Source organism: Lissotriton helveticus, chromosome 3_1, assembly GCF_964261635.1.
Source record: "Lissotriton helveticus chromosome 3_1, aLisHel1.1, whole genome shotgun sequence".
Classification (NCBI taxonomy): Eukaryota; Metazoa; Chordata; class Amphibia; order Caudata; family Salamandridae; genus Lissotriton; species Lissotriton helveticus.
This window is the reverse complement of record NC_136061.1, coordinates 217,250,095-217,274,332: the sequence shown is the minus strand read 5'-3', so window position 1 is coordinate 217,274,332 and position 24,238 is coordinate 217,250,095. Positions and strand designations below refer to the sequence as shown.

Sequence of the window (24,238 nt, the reverse complement as noted above, 5' to 3'; positions counted from 1 at the left end):
TGATAACTGTGTATGTTATTTAAATAAATGGTGGGTTTTTTCTGGGTTGTAATCGGAATCCTGCATTGCATTGTACTGCTGCATCCTGGAACACTTGGCCATTAAACTGAGTCCTCATTGAGGTCTCTTCTCCTGGGCAGAGAACCATTGGTAACAATGCATTGTGATAGGATTGCCACGTACTATCCTGTGTATATCAAACATATATTAATGAAGAAATATATATATATTTTTTTAACTTTTTGTTCTATTTTTCAATAAACCGAAATTAAAAAAAGAAATTAAAACACTTGAAAGCGCATGCCCATTCACACCACAATCCAAGATAGAACCAACGTGCCGCATCAGGGTGAAGTATTAGAAGCATAAGGAGATGGGGCTGTCACTGGCAGAATTCAAGACGGGTAAGTGTGAGAATTCAGCAGTGTAATTTTAGATTCAAAACAAAAAGACCGCACTATCCGCGCTAAGAGAAAAGCACCGAGAATCACTGTTGAAATGTGTGTTTAGTATTAGATAATGTATGGAAAGAGGACTCTTCAGTATTGCCATCCTAGCACGTTCTCGAAAAGTAATCTCAAATCATCATTTAGTGTAAAGTACTAACCGTTTAATCAAAGAGAGACACGTGAGGTATAAAATAGACTATCGCAGGGATTAATGCACCCCAGTAATGGCATTCACACAGAACAGCGTCCTAAGAATAAGAGGAGAATAAGGACAGCAGCGCAACTAAGTTTAAAATAAGTCAAAATGTTCAATTTTATTCAGCTTAAAAAACATTGTCCATAAAGTGTGCGGACGTGAAGCAGAATGTCAAAAGTCCCACAACCACACCATAAAATTTTACTTACTGTGCATTCGTAAACCACACATATAAAATCATTACATACAGTTATATAGTCATAGTTGGATTCCATGCAATTCTTTCCATGATTTAAAATGAATCAGGCCAGACGCTGCACACAGGATTGTGAGACTTGGAACCCTAGCGTGGGTACACTGTCTTAAATGTGCAGTACAGGTTTCACAGGCATTGCACGGTGACATGTGATGTCTTTTTTTAATCTTATTTGGAAAGGTGTGTATGTGAACAATAAAAACAACGACATAGTGTTTACTCTTTAAGTGCGCGAGTCTTTATCCACTGCTTGTGATTACCTTGTAGGCTTAATGACAGATATGCAAGCTGGACCTTTGCCCGTCCCAAGGCATGAGCACCTGTTTTTGGGTGTGTTACTTTAAATTGCAGACTCACATGCACATTATGTTATGTTCTATTTGTGTTTTGGAGAAAGAATGTGCCAACATGCCGCCGGGTTGCATTACATTTCTTCACGGTTAAGCGTGACAAGACATGTAGCCATGGGTGCGTTACCTCCTCACAAGTGTGTCAAATCCTGTACTATGTTGTCCATCCAACACCTCAGTGATGCTGTGATATCACGTACTTCTGATGAAACCAGCTCTAACCAGGAATGGTTATCACACTAAGCCCTTGGTGGAGCCCTGCTGGAGCTGTCGATGCATTCAGGAAGAGGACCTCTCGGATCCCAAAAAGTGATGGCAGCCTCTGCTGGGTTCCCAAGAGAGTCCTAGCGAGTCTCCACACCAGTGAGCCCAAATTGTGCTGTTGTTGGCTCTACTGATGGAGGAACGTTCTGGTGATGCTGCAAGACTTCGGTGTGACCACTCATAGGGGCTGCCCAAGGCGCTGAAGGGTACCCTCCAGGCGAGGCACTGGCATGTGAATGACTACAGCAGTGTCCTTGGACTGGCACAGAACTGGGTCCATGAATTGGCCAATGGGGTGCCCCGACTTGGTAAGAAGGTGGCCCATGGTGATGCTGAATAGGCACATGGGTGTGCCCCAATCCAGGCGTAGCTGAGCCTTGAAGCCCTTGTGGAGGGTATTGATAATACTGCTGAGTGGGGTAAGAGCCTGGAGGTGGGTTCAGTCTGAAAAATAAGACAATTCAAAAAAAAGGAATATGTTATAATGTATCATTCACTCAATGTGAAAAATCTGCCCTAAAGGCTGTTTTAAAAGACATGCACACAGATACAAAGGCTGAAATAAACTACTCCACAAGGCATGGCAGATGCGAAAAGGAGGTTTTCACCCATTTTTAATCACCACTCGAAGAGAAGGCTCCCAGAAAAGTTAATTTGGAGTGCAGCAAAGAGAAGCACAGCGATGATATGGATGTGTGCACGCTACTTCCTCAAGTCTTGTTCTCAAGGGTAGGTTGGGAGCTATTGAAAACTGTCAGAATGCGAGATTTCTTGTTAACTGTTCAGATTATGTCTGTGTCATGCATTGTTTAAATGACTAGAATGGAATAATTCAGTAAAACGCCCATGCACAGAAGATGTCGACAGGCAATCCATCTGGACTAGAAAGCAAACAACTCCCCTCCCAATTTTCCAGTCCGGAACACTTACGGAGTGGAATTAATCTACCTCTGCCCATGAGCACATTGTGTGTCAAATAAACGCCCAGGCTCGACTGGATCTCTGAATGCTGGAGGAATGTATCAAATTCGTAACAAAATACATCAATTTCTCTACATGTACCCCTTAGGAGTTTCATTAATTTCATGAAAATTAATATTTTGCTTTGTGAACTGTGTAGTTTTCAAAACCAAATAAATGAATGACAGCATGGTTGATATTTAAGAATACACATCAATAAAGCAAAAGGTTATGAGATGTGCCATGCAGGTGTACAAAGAGCAATGTGGTATTTAAGGAACATCTCTCTGATAAGCCAAAAAAAAGAAGACAAAGGATACTCCGGGTGTTGACTCATAATATATAAAGGTCTAAAACACAAGGGTACTGAAGTAATTGTGCAATAGAGGTTATGCGTGCACAGCATTATAGAAATTGTGTTCCTCTAACTTTCAACTTTGTGCCACGCTTACCAGAACTTTCAAATCTCTGTTTGTGAGCGGTTTAAAAAGGAGTGTTTGCTCATTCATCTAAGGTCTATAATTGCCCATATTTTCAGCTAAGGAGTGACTTCTTTTTGCTTAACCTCGACCCTTGTTACTTACATTGTCCAATTGTTTTCAATTGGAAATTGACACAGTCCAACTCCAATGGTCTTCTCATTTCTACAGAGAAACTCTGACGGCGGTGTAATTTACAGTGCTTCCATCAGCCAGAATCAACCAAAGTTATCCCCAAATGTCCTAGATGTGCCTCCGCAGATGTTAAGAACACAAAATCTTAGCTTTCTCTGTTGCAAGAAAAGAAAGAATGATGGACTTACTTCCGGTTTTGGGAAGCCCTCCGCTCTGCTGTGGATCCTGGAATATAGTTTAAGGCTGGTATCCTCCTCAATGCACTGAAGGGGAGCTTGCGATCAAGCTTGGTGACCACCGGCTCGGGGAGATCCAGGAAAGAACATCCTCCCAGGCCATCTGAGCACATTAAGGGAAGCAACGATCAAACTCAAACACGAATAAAGCTCTCTGGCTGCTGGAAGAATCATGCCATGTTTGAGCTGCACATTAACAAAGCCCGGTCAAGGCAGGTGCGCCTACTAGAATCAATACTAATAGAGGAGATTGTGCTGCAAAAGTGTAGACTTTTATGATAGGTTTAGCGTTCACCAGCATGTCAAACAGAATATTCATCTGGACTGCCCCAGCATCAAAATACCAGTTTCAGCTTAGGATACCTTCCAGATCAAAGAGGGCTCTCAATGAAAGTCTCATCAATACACAAAGGACCATGCTTGAGCTGAAGCAGGTGCTCTGCAAGTCCCACAAGAACATCAAAGCAATGAGTATGTACTGAGATATTTTTTTTTTCCCCCATCAGATGTAGCCTCAAACTTAGGTTAACTTAGCATTAGATAAAATTTCAAGTTGATGGTTGGGGGGGGGGGAAAGGGTGGATGGGAGAGGGGGGGAGGGTACCTGCTTGTTTAGAAGTTCAAGTCTGTAGTTTACCAGGAGTCATTAAACGTAGCACAATCATGTTCTGCTGCCTAGCCTGCTTCTTTAACTATATAGATTGTATCTTAGTCCCCTGGCCCGCAGGGGCGTCAATTCCCACACTTTTCTGCAGGAGGCACTCGTGTGGCAGTACAAGGTAGTAAGTTATTTTTCCCTGATATTACTGTAAGCTGCAATGGTATATCCTGCAGTATAGCGGATTTTGGTAGAGCGAACTCCTACATGTCAACGCGGTTAAGATATAATTGTCTTCAACTGTACAGGGGCATATTGAAAGCTGTAACATTCAGTACCCCCACTTGGGAAAACATCACCTGAACATATTTGCAATATTGCCTTACAGTGCTCTGCTTAAATAAGCTTGTCAATCATAGAATATATTTATATTTGTGTTATTCAGACAGAGATTTCATCCAAAGTGCTGCACGTGCACAGCTATGAAAGAAATTAAAAGGAAAACAGCAGGTTCGACAGTCACGATGGAATGCTAAATATTACGCAAAGCATTCTTTCAAATTAAGAGAGTAAGACCAGATGAACACAAGATGGCATAAGGCTGAACTTCAAGTAGAAAGAAAGACTTAGCCTTATGGTGGAGGAAGAAATAAATACAGTAAGACAGTCATCTGCTGACAACCTAGAAACAAGCACAAGAAATACTGGCTCCTCACTATGACCTCCAAAAACTAAAAACTTACTTGTAAGGTCAGATGATGAAGGCAGATGGCTCCTCACTAAACTCTGTAGAGGCGGTAAAGATTTATAGGTCATGAAAATAATGAATGAATGCGCTCCTTTTGGTGCTGGCAGGCAAGGCATGGAATGAAAACTCACTTGCTGTGTGAGGCTCGCTTTAAGAAGTAAGGAACTCAAACCACATCTTTTCTCGAACCTACTGTGAGTGGCTGTTCTGATATGAGCAGACTCGCACTGGAACACCCTGGCTGTGTGCTGTATAATTTGTTTTTATTCATGGCTCCTCACTAAACTCTGTAGAAAAGGTGTAGGCTTACAAGTCATGAACATACATGGTCATGCCCAAGGCAACCTAGATCTAGGGTAAATCCGAAAATGAAAATAGCAGCAGTACCGAAAGACACCAAATTAATCATATGGGGGTGACTTTAAGCTCCTTATGCATGAGATCGTTTGGAGACAATGGCAGTACCAAGTTCATCCATCAAAGTTTCATAAAGCAATTAAAAAGCTACGTTCCCACCTGTAACTGAACCATTTTGGAGGGTATGCATCCCCTCTGGCCAGAAGTTATATTCTTTCCCACACCAAAGCTATTCTAGAACAAATTGCATCCTAATGGATGGGCCCCCATCTACTTCTACCAGAAGAGAAATGAACTGAAGTGTTTTTATCTCCAATACGCTGGGCAATCCACAGACAAAATCAAAAATGTGACATCTGAACAGAGAACAATGATCTAGATCCTTTCCAAACAATCACAAAATCATATAATGATATCGTGGGCAGTTGGCTGAACACAAGTATGGTGGTCCATGCATGGGGGGGAGGGGATGAGGGGGGGGGGGGGGGGAGGGGAGAGAAGGGAAGTATAGGGAAGCTAAAAACAACACTACCAAAAGAAAAACAACAAAATAGCATGGTTATTCTAAAACCGCAAGGAAGTAGCTAATATTCAACTCCGACTTCTGCAGGAACATTACTGACATCCCTTCACTTTCAGAAGAAACCAGACAATTGGTTAATCTCAAATACATAAACAATCCCAGAGGCAATTTTTCTCAGGCCAAAAGGCAAAGCACCTGGCCCAAGTGCGCCAGAAACAATCTGTACCTTGCCCTCATGGATCTATATCTACCTTTCTCTATAATGGTAAAATTGAAAGATTCTGCAGATGCTACCATTGTAGTAACACATCAGGAAGATAAAGACTCATCCTCAGTACTGCTCATCCTCCCAAAAAACAACCAGCTCATATCTTAATCTACATTGATAGATTTACGCCAAAATTCTGGCTAGCAGTCTGAAAAACATTTACATATTCTTATGCTCCTAGCAAAAATGAGATCCTTCATGGGGAGATACCTGAAGTGTCAACAAAAAGGCTCTTTGCCACATTATTGAAAACGCTAAATACATCGATTCACCAACGGCTGCTATAGCACTGAATTTGGGGAAGCTTTAACACAGTATTATGTGTACTGATTTCAGTGCTAACCAAATTCAAATGCAGGGTTGCATTTACCAAGATGGTCCTTTCCCTATATAGTAATCAAAGAGCCAAAGGGAGAGTGAATGCTACTTTGTTGGATACCTTCGATCTTGGACAGATTACGAGACAGGGCTCAACATTGTTTTCCTGCTGTTGATATAACTCTAAATGGCCAAGATTAGAAATGTTGATTCGTTGTACGGTATCCGAGTTGGTATTCAGGCATATAAATCAGCAGCTTGTGCTGATGACACCGATTTACACAGCAGAATTTGACCATTCTATTCCTGTACAACTTGACATCATAAATATCCATGCTCTGTGGGTGCATAGCCGTAATAAAGGCAAATAAAAGGTTCATGCCGTAAATCCTTACAGGTACCTGCCATTTATACTGAAAATATAATGATCACCAAGATTAATGCTCTTTTAGATTCCTTGTCACCAGAACTTGGCATGGAAGAAAGGAAAATAGGATGACGATGTAAATATCTATTGTGCATTACCTTCTCAGCATATTCCAGATTTGTCTGTCAAGTGATTTCTTCTATCTATTGAGAAATTAATCTCAAAATTCCAGTGAAAAACAAGAAATCCAAAATTTCGGCCAACAAACTTACACCCATGAACAAACTCAATTGTTTGAAACTGGCAAACTTCTTCACCTACCATACCTCTTACTTAACACATTCAATGCTATGGCTTTTCCCGTCCTGTGCTGAGATTTCTCAAATCTCTTTGTTCCATGACGAGTTCACCTTGTCATCCGCACAGGGTAGGTAAAGCTGATGACGAGCTGAGCTCGCCATCAGCATGGAAGGGGTTTTAATAAGACAGGCAGTTCTGTTCAAACCTCCTACATGACAGGAAATTGAAAAACTCTTATTAGTTCCACATCGAACAGTATCCATTTTCATGAATAAGAAAATTCTAACTAAGGATTTCATTACATTACCAGAGGATACAATTATGCATCATTCCTTTAATGCCATTCCATGCAGCAGTTGAAAGTACTTTACATCATACAACAAACAGTCTAGAATAGAACATTCAGAACATGAACGTCCATGCATAGAACAATTTGCCTCTTTTAAACGTTGTGCGTCATAGATAAGTATATTTCTATTTCTTATCTTTAAAAGTCACTGTTTAACTTTGTTTTGCTATATATATGGTATTTGTCACGCTGTTACACTTTGGGTTCAACCTTTCTTCGCCCCTTTAAGTTATTGTTATTAGAGGTAGCTTAGATTCTAAAATATGGCATAAAATATCCCTAAAAGAGCCCATAAACCTAACCATGTGGTGTATTCTCACCCCTAGTGGCTAATTATGTCCGAATCGTAGCATACCTCGATCGGAGCGGTGCGCCGCCCGCACCTTTCCCTTGCTGCTTCAAAAATCCTGGGCGCAAACCACTGAGTCGCCTGAATTAGGAGCGCCTTTGGCTACAGCAGGCCCCTACAGAGTGGCTGCTGTAGAAGATTGCTGGTTGCTCCGCAGCCTACTCCGGTCCCTGTGGGACTCCTGTCATAGACCGCAACTGCCCGGCCCGTATCCCGAGGAAAGAACAGGTTGGGCAACGGCCTTGCTGTCCCTACGCACAAGGTCCTACCATCTTTGTTTCGGCTTTGCCCTATTGTTTTCAATGTAGACTGTACAGCTGTCGAGAGACACTTAATTTCCCGCTGACAGATGCACTGTCTGCGAGATCAGCTGATCGCACACAGGTGTTTAGCCTATACATTTAGCACATTTATAAAGCAGTTTCCTAAAGAGCACCGCTTATTACCTTGGGTTTTTTTGTATTTGAAGCGCTTAAGTAAAGTTTTGCCCCCCCCCCCACATTTTTCATAGAAATACCTACATGGTGCATTCCGTTTTTCCCGACTCCTCCCCACCCCCCACATTATAGTGAAATGTCAGATCAGGAGAGAATCCCCTGAGATTTCACAGGGGAAGATTAAGGAAGAGCTGATTAAAAAATGAATACAACATGAAATGTGTATCTGTGTACGTGCAACAATTGATCAGGTCGGGGTTAAGAAAAGATCTAAAGGCTCTGATAAGGACTATGGGTCTATCTCGGAGGGAGACTCCAATTGCAAGGACAAAGGAGGTTAGAGATGGAGGAAGTCTAAACACATTGAGAAAGGGTCCATATCCTTTAAGAGGATGGGAGGTCCAAGCACCTCATAAAGGATGGGAGGTCTAAGCACCTCGGAGGGGAATGGTTTTATAGGTGACACAAAACTGAGAAGTCTCCGATGCGGCACTACGGACTACGGTGCTCTTATACGAATATGTATTGAACCTTGATCAGAGGGATTTTGATTGGGACAATCTTTTTACAGAGGATGAGATCCCAAGGACGTAGTCAAAGATCCTCTAGGAGAGGAGATGTTTTCGACGCACAACATTAAGCACCCCAGGAGTGCCGAGTGGTGGCCCCTTGACCATGTGGGCAAGTTTATCAAATGATGGATCAGGAATCCACTAGAGAAAGAAGCCCAGAATGCCCTAAAGGTTGAGTGTTCAAGGCCTGTTATCCATGATAAGGTGAGCCTTACCCCAAACCTGGACCCGAAGCTAATCACCTTCCTCTTTAAGATGTGTAGAGACCCCGGGAAGGGGCTTGAGAGGTCCTTCAAATCATGCCAGGACCACCTCCTTGTCGCGGTCGGGCCCCTGGCATGGATAATCAACATGGCCAAAGAGGCACATGTCAACAACCCCCATTGGATATAGACCTCCTCTGGGGATGGAACCAAAGGGCTATGGTTCTCCTCGGAAATGCAAATGCTGGGATGATTGCTCAGAGGCATGTGATAGTACTGATGAAGATAAATCCCAAGTTTGGGGATAGAGCAGAGAAAGAAGCCTCTGTAAACCCAAAGGGCCTTCTCTTTAGCAAAGGTATGATCACGACCCTGGGCAAGTACATCGCAACCTTTGCTGCCGTCAACAAGGCCCAGACTAATATGTGCTGAGTCTTCAGCCTAGGTGACTGGCTCGGTGGCAGAAGGGGACTTTCTGCCAGGCAGGGCTCCCAGCGGTCCCACTTCTAAACTACAGGCAAATAGGCTTTGGCAGAGGCTATCAAGCTGGAGCACCTCTGACCTATCCCCAGAGAGAATGTTTCAATTGTACAAGAGGGAATAGGTCACATGGCCAAAGCTCAGCTGGTTACCAAAGTGAGTAGTACGATTTCACCTTCATCAACTTCCCTGGGAAAAGTGAGAGGCTGCCTAAGACTATCTGATAAACATAAGATGTCTGAAAAGATTCCTCGTCTACAGGCATTTCAAGATGGAAGGGATCCATCTTTTAAGAGATATGTTGCTAAAGGAAGATTGTTTGGTTAAGTTGGACCTAAAAGATGCCTACTTTACCATTCTCATGGCCACGGAGTGTAAAACTTCCAAGCATCTTACTCGATACAACCCAGGCTTTAATAACGCTTCACAAGAAAACGGCCATTGTCCCCAATGACGTCTTTGTGGTGTCACAACAAGATTAAAATTGATGGAAATACTCTTTTGGGATAAATGGCGCAGGCCATGCATCTCTCATGCAAGAAAGAACTTCTTGATCCCATATCTATATAATCTTAAATTAAAAGTATCCAGAATACTTCTGGGCCAAATGCCATCACCATATTTACTAGACAAGCTGAAACAACTCATTAACTTACACATATAGAAAAAAGCTCATGATTCACAACGACCAATTCTCCATAACAGAAAGAATGACGAGTTGTAAAAAATGTGTAAAGATCAGTTTATTTAAATGGGTTCAGTGGCAGGTGGAGACCACAATCTAGCCAACACGTGTTTTGCAGTTATCTTTTATTAACAATTGCTGAACAACCACCTTTCTAGCTTCAAGCACTTCTCGCAATATAAGGTACAACATCTCAAGTCCTCGAGCTTTTTAATAAGATCAACATATACTAAAATAAAGCTCCAACTTCCTGCTCAGCTCCTCACTTAATCATCAGCCTTATGACATAATGGCTTAGCGGTAATTGGGTAAAATGTTGGCTGGAGTGTAACTGTGTGGCCCCCACATAACACTGAAACCAATAAATGATTGTTCTTAAATAATTTCTTCATCACAATATTCTTTCCTTTATGGAGTATTAGGTTATTGTTAAACATACCAGCCACATCTTATATATGTAATGTGGTAACATAGTAGGCACTGTTGAGTAACTTCTAAACTGGCAGTGCACCCCTTTGTATTTTGCACCATGTCAATAAGTATCCATAGTTACCTGCATTGTGCAATGGAGACTAGCGAACCAGGTCCACATGGACCACATGGTTTATAAATTATGTACCTTATAAGAAGTAGAGTGATAAGAATGTCAGGTGTCTGTAAGTCACCTATAAATAACATGGACCATTGCCAATGACAGCGTTAAAATCATTAGTTTGCAGGCCCGGTTCACCCCCTCAGTACAGTACTTCTGCATGATAAAAAAAGTTCTCATTATTGGATTTTCCCGCGCCATCACAGGCGCGGGAAAATCTTTAGAAAACAGGTTCATTGATTGAGCAGTGCTGCCCTCTGCCGGTAAATCACAAGAACAGAGTGCATCTTTTCAGGCAGATGCTAAGCTCTTCGTATCAAAGGAGTTTCAATTGTCACGACTGTCAAACAACGGTCGCTGCTTTTAAGGGAGGTGATAGGGTTGAGGGTTTATTTAAGATTGGGAGAGGAGAAGAGGATTGTTTGGGGGTCAAAGCAAATGACCTTATAGTATCGAGGCTAGTATGGCTATGCTTTTTAAATGGGCAGCCAGTCTAGGAAAATCATGTTTCAACGTCTGTCAAAAAGTGGCCATGCTCGATAATGAGTCCTCATCATGACAGGAATCCACTGAGGGATCTCTGCCGTGTGGTACAGTGTCCACTACACGGGTTGTTAAAACACAATGTGCCAACCTGTCTGGTCGTTTCCGGGCCCTTTTATCCTTTTCCTTCAGTTGACTTGACAATCATCGAGCCCACCCAAGGTGTTCCACATTTCCACAAAAGAAGTTCGACAACACAGTCCAGCTATGTTGAAAGGGGATACACTGAAGGTGTACCCCCAAACCACGGCGAGGGTGGCGAAGGCCACTGCTTACCAGGCTAGGAGGTGACTGGTGGTGGTGGTGGCAGTACATTTTTGTCCAAATGTAGAGGTTTCTCTTTCTACCAGCTGAAGAGATTGCCTACTGGCTCGTGCCTGTAATATTCCATCCAGTCCTTGCCAATGCATTGCTGATGATGGGTGGTGTCAGGTTTGGTGACCTGGTGTGTGGGGGCAAGATACACTAGCGCTCAACCTAAATAGAAGGCATCCATTTGATCACCATGTGCATGACTGCACAATATTACACCTCCCCTTACAGATTGCCTTTTGTACATAGTGGCAGTGACAACCTCTCTGTTTTATCATTTAGGACCCCCTTCCTAGACATGGAGTTACAGGCTGGCGAAAGTGCAAGGTGGGGGTGGATACGTAATCCCTTTTGTTGGGAAAGAATTTGTGAGAGTTGCTTTTTGCATATGTTCCTGTTTGCCATTTACCAATCTCTGGCTGCACAGCGACTTGAATACTCACTCAGGAAACAAAGCATGGGAAGTTACAACATGTACATGCTGCAAACACTTACTCAGAACCGATGAACATTATGAACTTTGAATGAAGGTGCACTTTGGTTGATCTAAGCTTGCCGCTGGTGCATTAAAGTGGGATAAATACAGCCCCCTTGAAGTCTATATCTCCTAATCTGTCCGGACATCAAAGAGCACTGTTCACAGCAGTGCTATGAGGTTTGCAATTTGCCTGGACAGGACCTGGTTAAAACGTTTCTCAATATCCTCAAGAGCAGAAAGTACCCTTGTGGCTGAGGAAGAGGACTCTGAACTGCCCTGAGAGCAAAGGAGCAGGCTCAACTGGAAGTTCAGAACAATACCAGGTTCAGTTGACTGAAGATCAGGTAAAGGTTATCAAGGGAATGAGCCCACCAGAGGAATTCAGACCTTGTCATTCTAGCATCAGTTAACGAAGATAGTCACCTGGAGATGCAGAGCTGCAGTTATGCCTACCCTTCCAACAGCATTCGTGAATGCGCTAGCAAGGTCCAAAAGCACATGGGCCTTTCAAAAAGATTACATCCTCCAGTGTCCAGTGGGGTCCCATTGGCTGCAGTCCATCACAAGGACTTTGGAACCATCCGAATAGCTTTTACAGTTTTTCTAACTTTTATGATTTTCAGGGTTAATGTGGTTCGAACCCTCAGCTGGACCACAATCTTGAAGTCCAGTTCACCCCTTGCAGCTGGCAAAGTCTAGTTGCCCAAACAGGTGCCTTCAGCCCTGTGGATTCCAAAGCCATCCACTGAACTTAGAGATTTTAGGACTCCATTTGGGCTACATACACTCCGTTCAAGAACCGGATGGACACCTAGTCTAGTTTTGGAGGTCACTGTACTTTTGGGCGCTATTTTCTGAAGCCACATGAGCCACTGAAGCAGAGTACCAGATGTATCACAGCAAACAAACTACATTGTAACTCTAGTCTCACTTGCTTTTCTACTGAGCCCGATAGTAAAGAACAAAGTAAACTCTCCCCAGGAACACCCAAACACTGCCCTATATTATAAAACTGGTGACCGAGTACAATGTGACTGTAAAACATAGGGCCTTGCTGATCAGAGAAGATTTGTAAGGCCCCTCATTTACTTCCTTATCTGTCTCTGGTCAGACATGTCATGATATTGCCGTCTGGTCTGAATAAAAACACTGCAGCACAAGATTCTTAATTTGGGGTGTTTTTGCGACACTAAAATACCTTGGCACAGATGAGATCAGCACTGCACAGCAGGAGAGAGCTGGGAAGGAGCAGCTTTGGTGCCAGTGAGAGTACAGATTTAAATCTCAAATCTGTACTCTGGCACCACCTTGCCATCTTACTTTCTAGCGTCAAATACATAGGGTTGGAGGGAGATATTACCTCCTCGTCCCCCCACCCCCATCTTAAATTAAAGTGGGAGCAGGGCGGTGGGGGCTCTCTGCAGCACGATGAATTTCACGCTGCTAAATGTGAGAGATAGTGGTATAGGTGTGAAGCAGTGGGGAGAAGGGGTAATCGGCGATAGAGGCATGGAGAGGGTTGAAAGCAATTAATGTAAAGAGGCATGGGAGGGAAGTACCACAAAGGAAAACCAACAGCGACGGTGGGGTCAGGGGTGAAGGTGAGCCAAAGGAAAATGTCACGGGCGAGGGACGAGGATACTACTAAAGAAGACCAGAACATTAACATACCTGCTGGGAGACCGTCTCCTGCGGCCATGTCCTCCCATTGGTGCTTGTTTAGAGCTTCCTAGAAGTGGGCTCCGCTTCCTCTAGGTGCTCATAGCCGAGCAGCCAGGCGAGCGAGCAAGAAAGAAAACACCTCATTTCTGCTCGATCCCTTTTTACTGGCCAAGCCTGGCATTAATTGGCCAGTAAAAGGAAGCCCAAAACCCAGCGTCTTTATAAGATTTTGTAGGGATTTTTACAAGCGTTGCAAATTACAAAATCCTGGAGTTACTGTATGGAAAACTACTCCTGTGAAGTAACATACTCACAACAACAAAAGGGTTCCAGAGGGTCTAGAAAAATAGTGAGTCAACCATGTAACATACTCATACATTTTCACCATGTTAAAAAAGACATGTAGCCTAATAAAACAACGTATTTGGAGCAAGTGTATTAATAAACCAACATTCCTACATGTATTACTCTAGTCTAATTCAAAAGTATTTTGCCGTGTTATGCCTATACTCCGCCCTAAAAGTAACTTTAAAACTCCTTAATTTAACCATCAATCAGTGATAATTCTCCAACAGTTTTCTGTTAACAAGTTGTGAATCTTCTTGGAAGGCCACCATTAATTTGTCTGGCAAACTGCAGCTTTCAGAAGGACTAATTGTGACAGAAAACAAAACGGAATCATGTTAGGAGGAAATAAAAAGCTTTCTTGAATTATTTAAACTATACATCCGTTGAAGGCAGAAGGAAAGAAAGAAGAAACCAGTGTACAGAACACAGGTCAGAGCGAAAGGGAGACTTCAATTAATTTAAAGGATGCAGGTTAAGAATACGAACAAAATAAAATTAGAAACAGTTTTTAAACCAAGACGTTCAAAATGGTTACCCTTTTTAAAGTACAGGCTCAGTGTATTGAATGGTCTCCATATACTGCTACCAACGCTGTTCGATGATTCTCTTTGTCAGATACACATTGCCTCCTTAGAGGGAAGTACATTTTTCTAAGCTTAGAAAGCCTTCTTAAAAAAAAAACATTAAAAAACTCAGCACAGAGACATGCAATTTCATATTTTGGTAAATGCCTTTGTTTCAAATTGTTACATAAAGAAAAACACAGCATGGTTTTGGGCACAAACCATGCATGCAGATGTGCAGGGTGTTATAGGCTATTTTTACCATCGTTGAGGGAGTGGAGTGGCATTGTGACTCAAACCCTAGTCTCATGAGTCACAAAGGTAATACATAGGAGATTACGCAGTGCATGCGTGTTAGCTCCACTACAGTTATGGTTCGGCCTGTGATTCCAACAATTTTTTTTTTCTTAAGAACTCTGGTGCTGTTTGACTAATCTGCACAACACCTCCCAAAAACAGTTTATCCGATTTGAGTTCAGCATTGCACATTTCATGCATATTCATAAAGGGAGGAGGTGTCAAAAAAGAAACTTTTCCTACATTAATTCCCACTGGAATATTTGCTCTTTGATGAAGAAAACAAAGCTGAACGAAACTACACCAAATTGACAATAAAGTAGAATTTTGCTTAAGGGAGCGTATGTGCTTTATTTAGTGTAAATCTGCTCAGCAGGTTAATAAATTATAACTTAAAAACAGTTTTGGGTGTTATGATGTAAGTTTCGGTAAGCTCTGCAGTTACCCCCAAAAGAGCATCTTGGTGCTAACGATACTGCCAGTAGAGGCTCACAGTTTTTTTAACTTCATTTTGAACTTATTATAGATAGACAGTTGATGTATAGCTAGAGTGTTATCATCTATCCTTTTATATTCATTATAACAATTGTCGAAGAATAATGCAAGTTCCCGGTTTTCCTTCTTACATTTTTACAAAAGGTAGTATTCCCCTCCCTCTGCCGCTCATTCTTCGCTATATGGTGCATTCTTTCAGTTGGTGCCGAACAGGGCTGGCTTTAGCGGTGGTGGCGCCTGGTGCGACAATCATTTTTGGTGACCACCACACCTCATGACCGCATACACTGTTTCTCCTACTACCACCATGATAAAGTGCCCCTCATCTCTCCAATCATGTTATTACTGAACACAGTGCGCCACCTGAGGTCAGCGACCGCACCGGTCGCACTGCTCTAAAGTCGGCCCAGGCGCTGAAGCCTCCCTTAGAATGTTGGTGAGAATTTATCCTGTCAGGCTTGGGCTGAGAGAGAACATGGAATTGCAGAGATAGAGGAGACTCTAAATAAAGTGTGGGAGCGTCGTTTTAGCACTGGTGACGTTCTGCGTAAGGGAGCAGAAACTACGGTCTCCTCCCCTTCTGGATATCCTCCGCTTGTTCCTGACCTGTGCCTGCTGGGACCTGAACTTTTCTTCAATTTCTTAAAACCTTGTGCATGCAAAGGCTAAGGTACTGTGTTGTGTGTTCCAGTGCTTGCTGTCCTTACCTCACTTCCACCGCCTCGGATCTTTTGCAGGCACTGCCCTGTATCTTAACTTAATTGCAGCGCTTTTCTTTCTTTTTGAGGGCTTGGTATGTACATGCATCTTCAGCTCCCAGCTGCCCTTTCTCCCGTCAACAACTTCCTTCCGGATGGCTTCTAGAGTCTTCTTCAGAAGAACCTGGAGGTGTGGATTCCGGCCCCTCTGGGAAGATACGCTTACAAAGCCAGACCTCCCTGTTATTCTTCATCTTTCAGGGTCCTAGGCTTTCTGTGGTGTCACTCTCCTACCCTGCGAGGTGTATCCTGCATTTCCTCTCGGACTCATGGCTCCACCCCTCCTGCGAGCCTTCAGCTGGGTCCAGTGATTGAGCAGTGACATGCATACTTTGGCCTTGCGTGCTTCTCAATATACTCTTTCCAGCCTCTCAGCGAGTCTGTCCTTCAAAGTGACCCGCACACTTTCAGCCTCCCAGTGCGAGTCTTCAGCTGGTTCCAGTGTCTTCGCGGTGACTCGCTTACCCCTATGAGGATTTTATTTTTAGGCGTGTGTCCTATATTGTGACACACACACACTTTGGCCGCGCGTCCTTCACAATATTCTTATCCAGCCTCTCGCCGAGCGTGTACTATACAATGACACGCACACTTTCAGCCTCCCTCTGCTGTAGCACTCCCCCATTTTTGCTTAGAACCTCTTATTGTTCGTTTCTGTGTGATCCCTCTTCGGTCATGCACACACCACGCCAGGCTTTGGATCCATGTTTGTACGGATCCTCTCGATAATACGCACACCATTTTGCTCTACTTCCTCGTCTCAGAGGACATTTTGTGCTCCTTTACAGTTCCTATTCTGCATTATATTTTGCGTGTTATTCTACAGTGATTTCTTTTCGGTCAATGTTATTTTATTGCTAATTATACAATACTGTAATACATTTTACAGAATTCATATTGCCTGTGCCAATGGGTGGGCAATCGTTGTGCTAATAGCCAATGTCCCAAGTATCATTGTGTTAGGTTAGTTTAGCTAGTACTTTAATTTATCAATTCTATTGCAGAGTGCCTTCATTTTCCTCTATTTTCCTATTGCACTTATCTTATTTCGTAACATTCCACCATGGCAGCGGCAAGCATGTCACAGCCTGCACCATTTCTAAATGAAACAGTGGAATGAATAGTTAAACATATTTGAATCCTATTTAATTGCTATTGGGGGAGAAAGGTTCAGTTATGTAAGAAAACAACATATATTATTGCATAATTTGGGCACACATGGCAGGAGAATTTTTGAGACTCTACTTGACCCTCAGGTACCTTGTGTTGAACGGGAGGACGACGTAGAAGAATATGGTAAGTACAAAACCACTTGACTCAAATTGGAAAATAACTTTGGGGATAAAATCAACATAGTGCTAGAACGTCACAAATTCTTCAGCCATCCCCACAGTAAATATGAAAGTGTGACTAACTAGGTAGATGTACTTAGAATATTAAGTAGGTTATGTGAGTTTGCTGAATTAAACAAAGCTCTCATAAGAGACCAGTTTGTGTGTTGGACTAACAATGCAAGGATAAAGGAAAAGCTTTTACAAAAACAACCCCATCTTCAAGACACTATTGAGATAGTGAAATCCATTGAGCACACAGCCTTGTGCTTAATAGAGATTAGAACACCTTCCACCAATGAACACATTTCAGAAATAATAGACAAAGATCCTGAAACCACTGTGTGCAAAGTTAAGGTTAACAAAGGATTCCGCCATTCTGGTGAGTCGGAAGATAAAAAACTTAAATGTTATCGCTATGGAAGGAGCAACCCTTTAGCTAATCACCCGAAATATCAGGCTAGATCTGCCTTTTAGCAGGAAATGCAATAAGAAAGGCCACTTAACGAGGGCATGCAGAAATATTTCTAAAAAACGCATGGAGTAGGTAATGAAAGTTTAGAGGAAAGATCTCAATCTGTCAAGAAAATAATACTCCAATTGAATGATATTAATTCCTGCAGCCAAATCAAATATCCCGAATGTGGGGTGTTCCTAGATGGTAATCCCATTAAAATGTTTGCTGATTCATGCTCTCCCTTTAAATTAATTAACTTCTCAGATTATAAATCCATGACAAATAGTATCAAGGAAAACTTAATTACAGCTGATTTATCTCCCAGTCGGTACACCAAAGATCCTATTCCTCTTAAAGGGAGGGTTAAAACTCATCACATTTAAGGACCGATTTAAAGTTGGGAAAGTGTATATCGTATTGTAGAGGACGGTTCAAACCTCCTTGGATGGTAACATCGAAAAGAATTGGGGATCAAGCTAGACCCCAATAATTCTGAACAGGTCTTTACCATACGCCAATCTATCAGAGGATAATCAATATGTGACGAGTTCCCTGAAGTTTTTTATGGGAAATATTAGGGGTGCTTAAGGATTTTCAGGTTAAGATCAAGTTAAAATCCAATGCTGTACCGGTGGTGCATAAAACTAGATCCATACAACATCTTATTTGAAGCCCTTTAAAGAAGGAACTTACGAGATTGAAAGATTTAGGTATCATACAACCCATTGATTGCTCCGATTTGGTTGTCCCCATTGTCATCACAAAAAAGGCATATCAGATTAGGTGTTGATTTACGCAACCTTTACCTCGCATCCATGAGATGTTGAGCACAATGGGGGAAGCTACAGCGTACAGAACCTCTCCATGGCCTACCATCAAGTTGAGCTCCACCCCATATCTAGATGGTTAACGGACCTATGAGCATGTTCATGTTCTGCAGAATGCCATTTGGGCTTGCATCAGCGGCTGCAGTGTTCCAAAAAATGATCCAACTGATCCTAGAAGGAATACCTAAAACCCTGTGTTTTCAAGACGATGTGTTAATATACGGAGCCACTGTGGAGGAGTATGATGTATTGTTGACAAAAGTGTTCACTAAACTAAAAGATGCAGAGTTAACATAAAAAAAAATAAGTGTCAAATAGGTGTCAGGACAGTGGAGTACCTGGGGCACACAATTTCTAAAGATGGGTTTAGACCCAAAATGTGTCTACTCAAAGCTAATAAGGATGCTCCGGCTCCAGAGACAAAATATGAACTCAAGTCATTCCTACAACTTGCGGAATACATGGCTAAGTATTTGAAAGATTTTACGGACTGGACTAGTATCCTTAGAAATTTCATTACAAAAATCATACACACTACAAATGGCTAGAAGAACATCAATCCACATTTGAGAAAATCAAGGAGGCTATACTTTCGGCATCTATGTAATTTTAACCCTAGTAGGAAAACTATATTAACCACGGATGCTAGCAGTTAAGGATTAGGTACCATATTCTCCCAAATAATTGACAAAGAAAAGATTGTGGCCTTCGCTTCACAAACTCCTTCCAAGTCTGAAATGAATTATTCAGTGGTTGAAAGTAAAGCCCTTGCATGTTTCTGGGCTGGCATTTTTAGTTTTTACTACGGGGTGTTCTATTCTGTATTCCCACCGACCATAAACCACTCACAGACATGTTCAGCTACAAGGGATTCTCTAACAGCATGACCTGCATGGCCAGGTGGGTTCTGGGCTTAGAAGGTTTTTGTATTAAAGCAGAATATGCCCAAGGCAATCTAAACACTGCAGCTGATTTTCTATCTAGACCTCTTTTAAATAAAGTGGAATAATATGACATGCCAGAGTACCCTATTTTGGAAATCAACTCTTCAGCCATAACTTCCAAGGAGTGGGAGGAATGTTCTGTCAAAGATGGAACATTTGACCATCTTAAGACATACATTGTAATGGGTTGGCCCACGTCTTACAATGAAGAAATCAAGACATTCTGGGAAGATCATCATGAAATCAATTTAAACCAGAACCTAATGATGAGGAATGACTAAATAATATCCCCCTCGTAGGCATAAGGAACAAGGTAATTGACCTAGTGCATGAAGATACTTTTGGGAGGCGCTTAACTAGAACTAGGCTAAGAGAGCGCTATTGGTTTCCCAACATGGATTAAATGGTAGAATCCAAACAACTGTTTCAATTGTGCTAATAGTGACAACTCCAAAGTTGTTTGTAAAACTCCCTTTCACCCAGTTTCTATCTCCGATAAACCCTGGGAAAAGCTTGCTCTGAATATCATTGGCCCCAAAAAACGCAAAGGTGTATCAAAACGTTTTACATTTCTTTTACTAGACTACTTATCCCATTGGGTAGTCACAAGAATGGTGAACCAAGTCACCAGCGAAATACTCATTGATTTCCTGAGAGAACCTTTCGCAACGGAAGACATTCCATTCACCCTTGTCACGGATAATGGATTGCAATTCACCTCAACACTTATGACCGATTTTCTTACAAGACTAGCCATCACACATCTTAAGACTGATCTGTACTGTCCCCGGCCAATGGTCTGGTTGAAATAATTAATAGAATGATCAAGCGTGTATACAACTAGCCTGTGCCAATCCACTCTCGGTTGAGAGAGCTATACAAGACATGCTCTGGGCATACCACACTACTCTTAACCAGGTCACCCGAATATCACCTTTTTCTTTTCTCAAAAGGAGGAAGTCTAGCACAAAATTCTTTCCTAATTGGATGGTTGGAGGCGAAAGAGTGGAATACAACTTATTCGCTGCCAAAAGCAAAAGTTTATCTCAGCAAAACAAATACAAAAAGTTATAGGACCACAAACATGGCACCAAAACACAGAAAATGGAAGTGGGTGACAATGATATGTCAAGAAACCTTCAGGAAGGGACATTGGGGACTCTAAATTCTTTAGACCAATGCAAATTGTTGAAATCAAACATAATTCAGCGGTCATGGACAATGGGCATTAGAGGAGTATGGACAGGTTGGCCAAATACTCTCCACCCTACACCAGTATAACCGATAATTCCCTCACCACGCCTGAATTCCATGAAAACTTGACCTCCAATAATCCCAAGTTCAAAAAACTTGAAAGTTCACCAAAATGTCATTAAGACTATCACATGTGGAATTTTTTTTATCATTCTCTTGTTTACCTGTTTTTTTCCTAATTTATTAGGAGGAAGATGTGTTATAATCTTTCATTTTATATTCATTATAACAATTGCCGAAGAAAAATGTAAGCTACCTGGGCGAATATGCAGTCCTCCAATTTAGCAGAATAGGCTATATAGTAAGAACGGTCGCTCATATACAGATACCCCCTGGCCTGGACAAGAACCAACGGCCAAACCCATTCATTTTTGGATTTTACATTAGGAAACAGCAAAATGCTCTCCTTAATTGAGTGCCACTACATCGCAGAACTGGGGGAAAGCGACCATCGACCTCAAATAATAACGTGATCCCTACATATGCCTCACCATCATGCCCTTGCTCACACAACATCATACAGCCACTCGGAGAATCTAAGACTAATGAAATGGTCGTCCAGCGTTGCCCCCACTGTCATGGAAAAATGCGGTCATCTTCTAAGTTTACAATGTGCCAAAAATGTGTCTATCATCAACGGCTGTGAAGCGGTGGTAAACTGTCTATTAAACAAATTTCCATCCAAATCTTACCCCCGGCAAGATCCACCACAATTTCGCATTTCACCAGCAACAAAAACGTTAAAATTACTAAGAAACGCTGCTCTACGCCGGGCCAGAAAAAGCCAGGGAAATGTAATTTTATTTAACCACTACAAGCAAGCTCAAAAAGCTTTCAAGGCATCCGTTCACAGAGACAAACAATCGGCGTCAGACCAGTTCTGGATAAAGTTAGTCCACGCCAGCAAAAGGTCCAACACAAAGTTATTCTGGTCTCTTGTGAACAGTGGCCCACTAGGAGGCAGAGGACAAAGCAGCGCAAACATAAGTGCTGACGACTGGACTGAGTTTCTATCTAATCACTTTAGAGAACATTTAAGTAGGACAGAGCACCCCAGTCCCCAGTCGACATGCAAACTTTGGCCACCACTCCCCGAGACCACTACACAGACAGCATGGGGTCCACTACTACAGCTAAAGGCATCCTGGATTCACCTATAATTGAGAGCAAGGAGCCAAGAAACAATTCAACCCCAGAGATCTTGACGACACATGGAGTTTTAATAAACACCATTGCCCGGATAATTAGGAAAGGCAGGTCCGACGGAGCCCCCAGCCCGAACGGTCTACCTCAGGGTTTATTCAAGTCAGACAAAACGCTGTTGTCAGGTCTCCTTGCACCACTGCTTTTACACTGCAGGCTCAATGACCACATCCCGGATTTCTGGAAAGGTGCCATCATTCATCCCATCTACAAAAGTGGTAAAAGAGATGATGCAAAAAATACAGAATGATAGCCCTTCTCAATATCGAATCCAAATACTACGCCAGCATTTTACTAGAAGAACTGGTAACCTGGGCTGAATCATCACAGCGCCTCCCCTTCAATCAGACCGGCTTTGTAGCTAATTCAGGCACAACCAGCAACCTATTGACATTAACCATTTTGATGGAGAAGGCAGACGTTCATCATATGCAACTATACTGCTGCTTCGTTGACTTCAAGGCGGCGTTTGATCGAGTGCCACGCGGCCACCTAGGGCAAAAATTAGACCGCTGGGGCATACCCCCCGCCCTGCTACAAGCCATAATCCAACTCCACACGCAGACCAGGAAAAGAATAAAGTTGGGCGACGGGTCCCATGTTTCAAAAAAGATCCAAACAGGAAGCGGTGTTAAACAAGGCTGCGTCTTGGTGCCCCTTCTTTTTAACCTGATTATCTCGGACCTGTCTCCCACACTAGACATGGTTAACTCCCACCCGCCTCAACTGGGCGGAACCCACATCAGCAATCACCTTGTGTTACTGAGCCACACAAAGGTAGGCCTGCAGAGGCTTCTTGACAAACTCCTTCCCTCCACTCTTGACAATGCCCTCAAATTGTCAAAAACAAAAATAATTCATTTCAGCAAACAGAAGCTGCGGAAAAGTAGGTGGTTCTTCAATAATAAAAGCATCGATACAGTGCTCCACTATAAATATTTGGGAATTTTCCTTGACTCCAGAGGTTCCATCGCCAAACAAAAAGACACCGTCAAGGCTAAAGCACTGTCGCTTGAGGTTGCGTCATCAAAACTTTCAAAACATTTACTGGGGCCAAGCCTAACCCCTCTGCTTAAGGTGATGAAGGCGAAGATCAGCAATTCTTTATCATATGGACAATAGATCATTATGGGCTCAACAAACATCATTTTAAATAAATCAACCAGCAGAATCTTCAAGCGAGCATGGCGCCTGCCGAGGTCTTCATCTCAGGCACAAGTCACATTAGAACTTGGCTTGCTAGATCACCAAGGCGTTGAGGCTTGTGCTTTTATCAAGTTCTGCAACAGACTGCGCAACTTCCAGGATGGCAGTTTTGAGTCTAAACTCTGGAATGAAATATCGACCAGCATATTTGGCCAAAAATATCGGCACCACTTGGCCCACTCCCTACAGCGTTTTCGGAGTCACGGAATATTGGGGAACAAATCCACCACAACAGGCATTGAAGACCGCAATTAAGCGAAACGTTCGGCTCTGGTCTTTCCACTCTGACAGGGCAAAATTATCCAGAAGAAAACATGCCTGGGCTGTAGTATCTGATTATAAACCGGGGGTTGAGTCATCCCACTTATCAAGCACACACTCCCTCTTTTGGAAGGTTGCGTTCATGGCCCTAAGGCTAGGCGAGTGGCCCTTTTTAATGTATTTACCACAATGTCGGCGCCTCAGTCTCAATATCGAATGCAGGGAATGCGGCTACCACTCCGAAAGATTGGAGCACATAGCCTGCACATGCCCAACTCTATTAAAAGACAGAAGGACTCTATTGCGAGAGGAGTGCAACAAACTAGGAGCTCGCACATGTCGTCAGGCCATAAGAGCAGCTATGTACCAAGAAAATACAAAGCTGAACATTCGGTTCACCAAATTTGTCATCAGAGCTGCTAAAGTGCTGGGGAAAGAGAAGGCAGCAATACCCCCGCAGGTCGTCCTTGCCATTTCTATGTAATAAAAACTCTAGTGGCCACCGGTTCCCTACGCCAGGCCTATATGGACACTGTTTCAGCATTTTAAAACTAGCTGCCGTATTTATTTTGTCCCCTTTTCTAGATTTTTAAAATATCATTCCGTAATTGTTACGTTATTCCATGAGCCTGATCCGTAAAAGACAAATGTATATTCGGCCAATTTTTTATTTAAACTCTTTTATCGCAAGATTATTGCACTGCCCTTGCACTAACCAGGGTTCTTTTTTTGTTTCTTTTTAAAATCTTTGTATATGTATTCATGAGTCACATGGTTTTAACATTTTGTTATGGTTTTTAGTAATCAAACAATAACATTTTATTTAGT

At 42.5% G+C, this 24,238-nt stretch overlaps 1 protein-coding gene across 1 annotated transcript in view; it reads right to left on the bottom strand.

Moving 5' to 3' along the window:
- Positions 1-737: 737 nt before the first annotated feature.
- Positions 738-24,238, bottom strand: part of RHBDD2 (rhomboid domain containing 2) — an 89,019-nt gene continuing 65,518 nt past the window's right edge. Inside the window, exons 3-4 of the mRNA XM_078679626.1 lie at positions 3,278-3,428; positions 738-1,959 (exon numbers count right to left, since the gene is read on the bottom strand). Of these exons, the coding sequence (XP_078535752.1) occupies positions 1,596-1,959; positions 3,278-3,428 (515 nt within the window). The 3' untranslated portion in view covers positions 738-1,595. The remainder of the gene's footprint in view (positions 1,960-3,277; positions 3,429-24,238) is intronic.